We start from the raw sequence: 12,559 nt of genomic DNA on the forward strand, positions 1-12,559 counted from the left end.
ACCACATCTTTGGTGTGTCATGCTATGCTCATGAGTATGATGAAACAAAAAGGAAATGCAACATCTTAAAAGCCTGGTAGGAAGTTTACCTTTGATTTGAGCTGCTGGCCATGCTTAACAGTCCGGTCTTCAACCGAGCTGAGTGAATGAGATTCATTGACATGGGGGGCCTTCTGAAACATTAGAAATGGGCAGAGGCTGAAAACTTTGGGTGTCAGGCTGTGTTTGAAGTGGGGAGTCATGCCTCAAATATAAATTCTGGTGTCCCTAGTGAAAGTTGAAGCTAAAACATTGAAAATTTGAGTTGTTCTTCATAATGCCTATTAAGCTCACGAGATCTTGCGAAAGAAATGGGAGAAGGTGTGTAGAGAAAATAAAAGGCGGGGAGGGGACTGAGTATATAAAATTTGAGAGCTTTCAACTTAGCTTTGGTTTGGTACTGGCTCTTGAGGTTGCATGTAGAAAAACAAACTCAGTTTTTGAAAACCAGAATTTCATGTATATAGATCCAACATATTATTCAAACAAGTTTATTTGACAGTAATATATAAGACAATTATTGCCCTTTTGTAATTTGTACAAGTAAAGTGTAAACTTTGAATTTTGTTTGAAATCGTGATTTCCGTTTTTGATTTGGTTCTCACAATATAGATAATGCATTCATAGAAAGTAAGTTACTTTAACTTGTTGGTATCTTCCAAAGGTAATTAGAAATAGGATGTTTGGTTCAGTAGGACTTTCTAACTGTATCTTGTTCTTTTTCCTCTTTCAAAAGACTTCCCATAAAGGTCAATGCCACTCTTTTATGCTTATAACATCATGCGTTTTTATAATTCCGTCTTTTTGTTTACTCTAAAATGTTCCTCTTTTTATTTCCCAAAATTATTTTGAAGTGATAACTAACTTGTTTGTCCGAGTCTTTGTAGGAAGGTATATATGCTCTTGTCATGAATAGATCAAAATGAGTCTTGTGGTCATTTAAGGTAATGTTCTTCTATGACATCTGTTCATTTGATTTTTAGAATGTATGCTAAGTGATTGTTTTGTTACAAATAGTAAATACTGTACAAATCTATGATAAATATTGGGTTGTTTCTGGCACTTTCTTTTTTATATTATTCGGGTAAGGGTTGTATTGTGTGTTGATTTCACTGTTTCTTTTAGTCATATTTGATAGGGAGAGCAGCAATTGAGGTTACAAATGAAGGTGTTGTTGCTGCAGGGCATACAATTGGTACATCTTTGGAGGTCATTTCCAACTTAGAGGAAGGTTCTCAACCCCAAGAGTATGATCAAACCAACATCACTAGCTAAAGATTATTTTGAATCCATAACTAACTTGATCGTCTGATACTTTGTAGGTACCACACCTTTAGCTAGTGATGCTGGTTTCCTTTGCTGTGATCATGTCAGACTTGAGGCCCTTAGAGGTAATTTTCTTATGTTTGCCTCTTTTAATTTGGTTTGATTTGCTTGTGCTCAACAGATTATTCAGGTTCATTCGTTGATTTCGTTTATTAATATGTACAAGTTTTATAAAAACGTGAAGCCTTTTCTTGACTTGAACATTTTTTCAGATATTATTCAGGTCTTTTTTGAACTATGCAATGATTAAATGAACTTGTTCTTTGTCTAAATTCAATATTTCTTCCATATTAAATCTGGCTGCCTTACTTCACTTGTTCAGTTTATTTTTTCTGAATTTATAGTAATTTGTGACCTTTTCCATGAGATATAGAAAGTGATGCAGGTTACCTTTGATTTGGAAGCATAATTCGGTATGCACCCCAACTATTTTTCATATAGAGTTTCATGCATTACATTAGATTAAGTCACATAAATTTGTTAATTAATCTATAGAACCTACACCTCCGATCAAAGGCGTGTCCAATGTCAGACACGTGTTGGTTTCTGTTTCTGACACTGACTTACCACATTCAAATTATTTATCTTTTAAAACTAATACTGGTGTTGACGTGTCATTCTCGTGTCCCATGCTCGTATTGTATAAAGAAGTTTGAAATCCATAGTATGAAATTTCCAGTGCCTTGTTCTGGTCATTGTTATCCATATGTGGTAAATGTGTCTTTAATAGATATTTATGTACATCAACATGAAAATTTGCATATTGTTTTTAATTCATTTCAGATCCTAGTAATTTCCAACTATGACTATCAAAATCTTTTTATTGGGACTTTAGATAAAAAGTCATCCTGCATATGTTCTGATTTGTACAAATTTGCTGAAGTGGTTTTCCTTCAATTGTGGTTGCAGGGATTTGTCATCGTCTCAGTTTTATTCGATACAACATATTGCCCTCATACACCTTAACAAAATGAGGTAGCCGGACGTAAATATATGCATCTTGTAGAAACCGCTTGGACCTTACTTCTCTATGGTAATGTTCCATTCTGGTTCTGGGGGATATTATGCTAATATGGCATGTTACCTTATAAACCTCATGCCCTCGTCTGTCCTTAACAACAATATCCCTCACTTAATTTTGTTGTTTCCTTATTCCCCCTTCACCCAATTCCTCCTCGTGTCTTCGAGTCTACAATATTTGTTAAAGTAAATGCTCGTGACGGTGACGGTACGGTGATCACCCATGGTTCTCTTTCTCTCTCTTCCAGGTTACTCCTACCCTATCTCATATCGAAACATTGGGGACAATGTTCGGTTTAAGTGCGGGAGGAGATTTTTATCGTTTTTTATTGTTTTTCTTTATTTTTAGTATGTTTTGTGCGTTTTTAGTTGTTTGCTTTTCCTTTCAATAAAATAACATGTGTTTGACGAGTCATCCGTGTAGTGTATCCGTATTTCTCCCATTTCTTTAATCTTACCAAAAAAAATTTGTGAGCAAAGAAAACAGTGCATCTTGAATATTCAGGCTATAAGACAGGTTTATGACGAGATGCAAAAGACTTAAGGAAAACTTTTTTTAAAATATGTATTGTCTTAACACCGTAGGCTTCATGATTATAAGAGTCGATCCCGATACCCCATATGCTGTGGCCCCAATTTTTGTTCCAAATAAGTCCTTAAGTAGTTTATCCTTGCAGTCAGCTCCGGCTTAAGCATGCTCTACGTAGGGGACAGATGAAAATAAGTGAATGAACACAAAAAAATTTCCTGCTTTGTTCTCAAGTCATATGAAAATTCGGGCTAGGTGACTCTCACACGGTCATTTAACCCAGTAAAATAAAGACATATGCGAAACATGCAGAAGAAAAAAAAAAAAAATATATATATATATATATATATATATATATATATATATATATATATATATATATATATATATATATATAAGAATATGCCTATTGTTGGTTGGTTCAGAGGTATCTGGTGCTGAACTTGGTATGGTGGATTACGATCCAATCCCCCACAACTGTAAATTGGATTAAATAAATGGGTTAAACCAACTTATGTACCAGAGTCCCATGCTTAGAAAAATAATTCCTGCTTTGTTCTTAAGTCATATGAAAATTCGGGCTAGGTGACTCTCACACGGTCATCTAACCTAGTAAAATAAAGACATATGCGAAACATGCAGAAGAAAAATAAATAAATAAATAAATATATATATATATATATATATAAGAATATGCCTATGGTTGGTTGGTTCAGAGGTATCGGTGCTGAACTTGGTAGGATGGATTACGATCCAATCCCCCACAACTGCAAATTGGGTTAAATAAAGGGGTTACACCAACTTATGTACCAGAGCCCCATGCTTAAGATCATAATCACTAACCAGTCACTTTACTATGAGTATGTACGGATAACGGGCTTAATGTGATTGCACCTGAATGAAAAGGACTTGATGAAAATGAAAAGAAGGCCTAGGTATGGTGGGGTAATGTGGATTGATTTTATTAGAGTGAAAGAAAGGAAGGAGAGAAAAGAGAGGGTGAGAGAAAGTGGATCTGAATTCTGTTATGTATTGATTCTGTTTGTTATATATTTTTATTCTGTGACAGTGAAAAGGATATTTATAGGTATCATAACCTGTGCCACTACTGGACTTAACCTACACCATACACACTAACTAACTACACGTTAGTTATGATGACATGGCACTTTAGAATATACACTAATACTCCCCCACAAGTTCAAGGTGGCTGCAAAGTCAGGCTTGAGGCAGACAGGTTGAGCTTGCTTCTGAGCTCCAGAAATCTTGAACTTCAAAGACTTCCCATAAAGGTCAATGTCACTCTTTTATGCTTATAACATCATGTGTTGTTATAATTTCGTCTTTTTGTTTACTCTAAAATGTTACTCTTTTTATTTCCCAAAATTATAACTAGCTTGTACGTCCGAATCTTTGTAGGAAGGTATGTACGCTCTTGTCATGAATAGATCAAAATGAGTCTTGAGGTCATTACAGGTAATGTTCTTCTATTGCTTCTTTTCATTTGGTTTTTACAATAAATGCAAAGTGATTGTTTTGTTACAAGTAGTAAATACTGCACAAATCCATAACAAATATTGAGCAGTTTCTCGCACTTTCTTTTTTATATTATACTGATAAGGGTTGTATTGTGTTTTGATTTCATTGTTTCTTTTGGTCATATTTTTTGGGTCATATTTGATAGGGAGAGTCAGCCGTTGAGGTTACAAATGAAGGTGTTGATGCTGCAGGGCATACAATTGGTACATCTCTGGAGGTCGTGTTCAAATTTAGGAAGGTTCTCAATCCCAAGAGTGTGATCAAACCAACATCACTAGCTAAAGATTATTTTGAATCCACAACTAAATAGATCGTCCGATGCTTTGTAGGTACCACACCTTTGCTATGACCATGTGAGTCTTGAGGTCCTTAGAGGTAATGTTCTTCTGTTTGCCTCTTTTAATTTGGTTTGATTTGTTTGTGCTCAACAAATTATTCAGGTTCATTCGTTGATTTCATTTATTAATGTACAAGTTTTATAAAATCGTGAAGCCTTGTCTTGACTTGAACATTTTTTCAGATATTATTCAGGTCTTTTTTGAACTACGCAATGATTAAATGAACTTATTCTTTGTCTAAATTAAATATTTCTTCCATATTAAATTTGGCTGCCTTAGTCCACTTGTTCAGTTTATTTTTCCTGAATTTATAGTAATTGGTGAACGGTTCCATGAGAATAGAAAGTGATGCAGGGAACCTTTGATTTGGAAGTATAATTCGGTCTGCATCCCAGTTATTTTTCATATAGAGTTTCATGTATTTCTTTAGATTATATCACATAAATTTGTTAATTGATTTGTAGTAGCTACACCTTCGATCAAAGGTGTGTCCAATGTTAGGCACGTGTTGGTTCCTGACACTGACACATTCACATTCAATTGATTAATTTTTTCAAATTATTACTAGTGTTGACGTGTCACTGTCGTGTCCCATGTCTGTATTGTATAGGTTAATTTATTAATTAGTGCGTAAAGAAAAGTTTGAAATCCATAATATGAAATTTCCAGTGCCTTGTTCTGGTCATTGTTATCCGTATGTGGTAGCTGTGTCTTTTATAGATATTGATGTACATCAACTTGAAAAATTGCATATTGTTTATAATTCATTTCAGATCCCAGTAATTTTCAACTATGACTACCAAAATCTTTTTATTATTACTTCAATATGGTTACAATATGTAGATAAAAAGTTATCCTGCTTATTTTCTGATTTGTACTAATTTGCTGAAGTGGTTTTCCTTCAAATGTAGTTGCAGAGATTTGTCATTGTCTCAACTTTACTCGATACAACATTGCTACAGTTCATTTAAAATTATCCATCTCCTTCTGCAATCTATAAGAAAAATTGCACGGTTGACTTAATATACCCTTGTTATGGTTTTATGGATAATCTTTCTCAATATTTGAATATGCAATTGTAAACTTGTCATGATCTGCGGGAGAATATCTAAGATACTATGTTCTTTTATTTACAATATTATTTTGAATTCATAACTTGACCGTCGGAGTTTTTGCAGGTACCACACCTTTGCCGTGTCATGCTATGTTCATGAGTATGATGAAACAGAAAGGAAATGGTAGGAAGTTTGGTTTGCTGTGATCGGTTCCATGAGATTTAGAAAGTGATGCAGGGATGCCTTTGATCATGCTCAACAAGCTGCTAGAGTGTTCAAGAACAGAAGCAGCCTGCGGTCAACCCTATTGGAAGCACCATCCGTTCTTCAACCCAAGTACGAGTGGATGAGTGTCATTGACTCGGGCCTGCTGGAACATTGGAATTGGCAGAGGGTGAAAATGTTGGGTGACAACTGGTTCCTAGTGATTCGGTTAATCGAAGATGAAGCAAACAATGGAAATTGTGAGTTATTCTTCATCTATTTTAATGCTGATTTAGAAACAAAAGATAGAGTTCTTAGATGATGAGATTCCCATGCTAGAGTTTTGCTTATAAGATTGTCAACCATTCCTGGAATTTTGGTTACAGTTACTCTGGCTAGTTTAGCACGCTTCAGATTAATGTGAGCACCTAGCCCAACACTGTACCTATTATCATCCTGGCTATATTCGTCGAGCCAATTTTCCTCATCACAAGCAAAAAGCCACTTATCAATCCTATCGGTTTCGTCTCTTCTGCTCAAAGCTTCATCTTTAGCTTTCACTATCTGTGCTTCAATGTTAGCTAATAATTCACAAGGATCAACCAGGCCAGAATCTATTAATGCACTAGCTTTCTCGGCAGCAGTACTTGTATCAGGTTCGATATGAGTCAATCTACATATTTCTTCTAACTCTGACCTCTTCTTAAAAACAAGTTCTTTCATTCTACTTGCTTTTAGTTTCGCAAGTTTTTCCACTTCTGCCGAAGCCTTCTCTATCACATCTGTTGAAAGACCGCCTCTTTCGGTGATTTCTGATGGCGAAGTTGCAACAATAGAAGTAATCCTCAGAAAAGTGTTCCTCTCTTCTTTTGACGTGTCCATCAAATTCCAAAGTTCGAATAGGTTAGCGACAATATCCTTCAACTTCTGTATTCTGACTTGTCTTTCGGTTTTTAACTTGAGAATGGTCTTCTCTAAACCTTCCAATGTGCTATTGCTAATATTAGTTGATTGCTCCACCTGAGTCCCGTGCAAGCTCGGATGTACATCGTCTACTGTTTGGCCGAAATCCAATCCAAGAACACCACAGAGAGTATGCACCTCATTAACACATTGCATCTATCGTCACCTCATCATACTTCCTCACCACTGCAGAAAACACGCTTACGGTTAATGGATGAAATTATTTAGCTTGGTGAGATGCGATTAGAACTGTTTCGTCTCATCAACAACACTCAAGAAGCCATGGATGCTGAAAGAAAGAGGAAAATCGCAATCTTGATGTCATTTAGATAGTAACTAACAACTTTTTATTCATTTCAATTGATTCTGTTAGGTATGTTGTTTTATTTCCCCAATGTTATTTTGAATCCATCCATCTGTTACTATTGTTGTGTCATGATGAGTAGGATCAAACTCCTACAGGTAAAGTAACTAGAAATAGAATGGCATTTAGTATGTGTGGTTAACTATGACTTCCTAACCGTATCTTGTTCTTTTTCCTTTTTCACTTTACAATTTAGAAAAAAATCCACTTATAATATTTTACACATAGGTTGTGTTGCATTGCTCAACAAGTTTTTATTGAATACATCTTTTACAAAACTTTACTATTGGATTAAAATTTTAAATATTTAGTAACTATTATGTTCAATTTCATCATTTCTGTCCAGGAACTTTATAGCAGGTTTGTCCATATGACATTTGTTATGTCATGTGGCGTGTTGCTAATAATGCTACAATGCATATTGAGACTTCTTAAAATTCCAGGTTAAACTTTATTAGTACAAAAACAATGTGTGACAGCGCAGTCTTAGTAGCACTGTTGCCATTACGAAGAATGAAATCTAATACCTTTATGTAACTTTTTATACATAAGCACTTAAAAAAGACAAACTTTTTGGTAAATAGGTTGTGAGATGAAAATTTGATCTTAACTTATCTATGCAGGTTCTAGGTTGCTCAATGTGATTTGCTGATTTTTTATTTGTGGCAAGAAATTGGGCTAAAGATGAACAAACACGGAAGGTAAATCAAAATAAATCATCCTCAGGTGAACAAAATTGATGCTTATACATGTGAAGATTAGTAGTATAGTTGTTCACTGATATGGTGTATACTCTAAATCAAGAATGTTCCATCATGCAGAAAAATTTAAAAGGCTAACGAACAAGCAGTGATTACTTACACATTTTGATTTTGTTTAAGCTGATAAACATCTTTCACTACTGATATAGTCAAATAATCTGCCCGTGTCTTCTTCTCTGTGACTTTGTTTACTTCCCTTATGCAGTTCTTAAGAGGTCAGCGGAAGACTTCTGCTTTTGCTTCTCCCAGAGTGACAGGGAATTCTGGTGGATCAGCCGATGGGTTTTAAGAGTGAAAAAAACCAGAGAGTTTTAAGAGTGGAAAAAAATGCAGAATGAATCACTCTAAGGATTGCAGGTAATGTTGAATTTATAGGTTTCAAAGTTTGTTAGAAATTCAGCTCAAATGCAATATGAAATTCACTGCAAATTAATTTGTTAGCAAATGAACGCAAATCTGTTAGTTAGTTAGAATGAGTGGTTAATTTAGGTTCAATTTGATTTTTCTATTTTGAATCTGAATGTTAGTGATTAAGAGAGTTGTTAACTGTGTGATCATTCCGTTAATTGAAGAGTGAAGTAGTGTAGGAGACTTATACTATGTAGGGTGTTGTGCAGTAGTTTGTCGAACATGAGGTGTGAAGTCCTGATTGACATTGGATTGCTGCAGTTTCTGAATTGATCTTACTGCAGAATGAATGATCTTCTTGCTGTAAACAGTTTTAGTTTGTTATGTCTTGTTCTCTTGATGACCTTGCTGCCCTAAATTATCCTACTAATAAGCACTCTACTGCAGTTAAAACTGCTATGTTAATATGTTGTTATCTTGTTCGCTAACCGCTTGTGTTGGAGGTTTGGTTGTGTGCTTATTATGGACTATTTTTGCAGGGCTGTTAGTTCATGTTTCGGAAATTGGAGGTTTGCAAATATTTGTGGCTAACTATGAAAGAATACTCATGGAGTGCTGACTGGATTTGTACAGAAGAGTCTGTACTGAATCCAAGAGGAGGGTAATGGTGTTTCACTGTTGAAGGAGGATTGATGTGCAATGATGCTTCACTGTTGAAGTGTGGAATGATTGATGACTGCTTAAAGAAGACTTGTCAATTATATGATTCAATGAAGAATGAAGGTTTTGAAGTCGTTTGTATGAATGAAGAGTGATAAGGAAACTGAGAAAAAAAACCAGAGAGTTTTAAGAGTGAAAAAAAATGCAGAATGAATCACTCTAAGGATTGCAGGTAATGTTGAATTTATAGGTTTCTATTAGAGTTATATCTTAGGATATGAAAAATCAGCATTATAGAATAATTAAGGCCAGCCTTAATTTAATAGAATAAGAAAAGTTCAGCACTAGAGAATAATTAATGTAATCCTTAAATGTAGAGCTTGAATGATTCAACTCTTGAATGTTCAACTCCTCTTGTATAAATAGAGCATCATGCTCCATTCCAATTCAATATATAAAACAAACAAAATTAGTTTCTCTCTTTTCTCTTTTAGCTTTCTATCTCTTCTCTCTCATATCTCAATCTAATATGGTATCATAGAGCTTCGGTTCTATCCATGGCAGCGACTCCGGTAACTACAGCTCCGGCCACCGCAGCATCTATGTCATTCCAACTCAAAATCATAGAAGAACTTGATGAGAAGAATTTCCTACTTTGGCGCCAACAAGTAGATCCTTTCGTTAACGCGAATAATCTTCAAAACTACCTTTACCTTCGTGACATACCGAATCAATATCTAACTGATGAAGATCGTGAAGCTGCTCGTGAGAATCCTGCGTACCACACCTGGATTACGCAAGATCAGTGGCTTATGACGTGGCTTCAATCCACGCTTTCACCTTCGATTCTTTCACGTGTTCTTGGATGCGTTCATTCCTACGAGCTCTGGGAACGTATTCTTGCGCATTTTCAAAAGCTTACACGTGCGAAAGCAAGACAACTACGAGCGGAACTCAGATCTACAACACTTGAAGACAAATCTGTTGGTGATTACCTGGTTCGCATTAAAGTTCTTGTTGATGCGCTTGCTTCAGTCGGAGATCCAGTTCCAGATCAGCAACACATTGATGTGATTCTTGAAGGTCTTCCTCAAGACTTTGCCTCTGTTATTTCAGTCATTGAAAGCAAGTTTGATACAGTAGAACTTGAAGAAGTTGAAGCTCTTCTTCTTGCTCATGAGATGAGATTCAACAAGTATAAGAAACACTCTCAAATGGAGGTGGCTGCCACAGTGAATCTCACTCAAGCTAATTCTCAACCTGAAACTGATAACTCCAATAACAAGAACACTGAACAAGTTGTGAATTCAACCTTTAATCCAACCTATTCAAGAGGAGGTCGTGCATCTGGCCGTGGTGGTGGACGCGGCCGTGGGAGAGGTAGGTTCAGCAACATTCAATGTCAAGTTTGCTTCAAATATGGTCACCTTGCTGCTAACTGCTATCACAGGTTCAATCAACAGTTTCAACCTAACATACCTGCTGATTTTCAAACAATGAACCTACAAAATTTCTACAATCCGTATCAACCAATTGGTGGACCTCAGTTTGCTCAGCCCATGGTTAATACTTGGTCACGCCCAAGCTATCAACCAAGACTTGCTCCTCTCCCTGTTCCTCAGTCACAGATCACTCCCAATGCTATGATTGCTAACACAGCTTCAGTTCCAAGCAGTGCCTGGTTCCCAGACTCAGGAGCTTCTTATCATGTTACCAATGCCTCTCAAAACATACAGCAGACCACACCTTTTGAAGGTCCTGATCAGATCTTTATTGGTAATGGTCAAGGTTTGCACATTCACTCTTCAGGATCTTCTTATTTTCCCTCTCATTCTAAACCCAACACTCCATTAGCTCTTCATAATTTACTGCTTGTTCCTTCTATTACAAAGAACCTGATAAGTGTCAGTAAATTCTGTCTTGATAATAGAGTTTTCTTTGAATTTCATGCTGATATGTGTTATGTCAAATCTCAGGCTACCAATGAAATTCTGCTCCAAGGTCGTGTAGGAAGTGATGGCCTGTACCAATTTCCCCACCTTCAGCTTCTTAAGTCTCCTTCAACAAGTCAAGTCTCATGTCTCACCTTAGACTCTAATGCTCCTGTTTCAAGATCTGATTCCAGCACTAGTGATAAGGTTTCAGTTTCTAATCAAAATGTATCAGCTAATAACTCATATAATTCTCAACATACTTGGCATTTACGCCTTGGTCATCCAAATCCTAATACTATGAGACTTGTTTTAGCTCAATGTAATATTCCTTATTCTAATAAAGCTGAATCTGTCTTTTGTTCTGCCTGCTGTATGGGAAAGGCACATAGGCTGCACTCCCCTCAATCACAAACTCAATATCACTCTCCTCTTGAATTAATTTTCAGTGACTTATGGGGTCCTGCCCCAGTCAAATCCTCCCAAAACTTTACCTACTACATCACCTTTGTTGATGCATACACTAGATTTACTTGGATCTATTTGCTCAAAAATAAATCTGAAGCCTTAACTATCTTTAAACAATTCAAAGTCATGGCTGAATTACAATTTGGATTTCCTATTAAATCTGTCCAAACTGATTGGGGTGGTGAATTTCGCCCATTTACAAAATTTCTTTCTGATCTTGGCATTATTCATCGTCTAATTTGCCCTCACACTCATCACCAAAATGGTGTAGTGGAGAGGAAGCATAGACACATTGTTGATCTTGGTTTAACTCTCTTGAGTCATGCCTCTTTACCTCTCAAATTTTGGGATCATGCCTTTTTAACTGCTGTCTACCTAATAAATAGGTTACCAACCATGTCTCTCAATCAACATATACCATATGCTGTCCTTTTCAATCAAAATCCTGATTATAAATTCCTCAAAGTCTTTGGGTGTGCTTGTTTTCCTCTCCTTCGCCCATACAACTCTCAGAAATTTGACTTTAGATCCCATGAATGCCTTTTTCTAGGGTACTCTACAGCTCACAAAGGTTACAAATGTCTCTCCCCAAGTGGTAGAATATTCATCTCTAAAGATGTCCTTTTCAATGAGTCCAAATTTCCTTACAATGATATTTTCTCTCCTAATGTTTCTCTCCCCTCATCAACCATTCCATCCTCTTCTTCATCTAAAGTAACCCTTAACACACAAGCTCTCCCTAATGTTTTTCCCGTTCCTACTGCTTCCACTACCTCACACTCCTCTTCTTCTTCTCAATTCAATTCCAGCCACACACCTACTGCCTCTGTGTCAGCCAACCCTATAACCCAAACAGCCAGCACTAATCCTACTCCATCACCCTCTTCAAATGCCAACAATCAGCCCACTACTACCACTTCACCATCCTTCTCCTCTATTTCTGCTCCTAGGGATCCTAACCTTCAGCCTCTCCCCACCAATACTCATCCTATGACTACTAGAACTAAATCTGGT

At 36.3% G+C, this 12,559-nt stretch overlaps 1 protein-coding gene and 1 long non-coding RNA gene across 2 annotated transcripts; one reads left to right on the plus strand and one right to left on the minus strand.

Moving 5' to 3' along the window:
* Nucleotides 1–1,220: 1,220 nt before the first annotated feature.
* LOC127085821 (uncharacterized) lies at nucleotides 1,221–3,142 on the plus strand. Its single transcript, XR_007789284.1, has 3 exons — nucleotides 1,221–1,286; nucleotides 1,362–1,430; nucleotides 2,275–3,142. It is a non-coding gene; the product is annotated as an uncharacterized LOC127085821 (long non-coding RNA).
* A 3,184-nt stretch (nucleotides 3,143–6,326) lies between these two features.
* On the minus strand, nucleotides 6,327–7,186 carry LOC127081645 (65-kDa microtubule-associated protein 6). The gene has a single exon (XM_051021883.1). It carries the CDS (start codon nucleotides 7,167–7,169, stop codon nucleotides 6,327–6,329), a length of 843 nt encoding a protein of 280 aa, XP_050877840.1. The 5' UTR covers nucleotides 7,170–7,186.
* Between the last annotated feature and the right edge of the window lie 5,373 nt (nucleotides 7,187–12,559).

Source organism: Lathyrus oleraceus, chromosome 5 (assembly GCF_024323335.1).
Source record: "Lathyrus oleraceus cultivar Zhongwan6 chromosome 5, CAAS_Psat_ZW6_1.0, whole genome shotgun sequence".
Taxonomy (NCBI): Eukaryota; Viridiplantae; Streptophyta; class Magnoliopsida; order Fabales; family Fabaceae; genus Lathyrus; species Lathyrus oleraceus.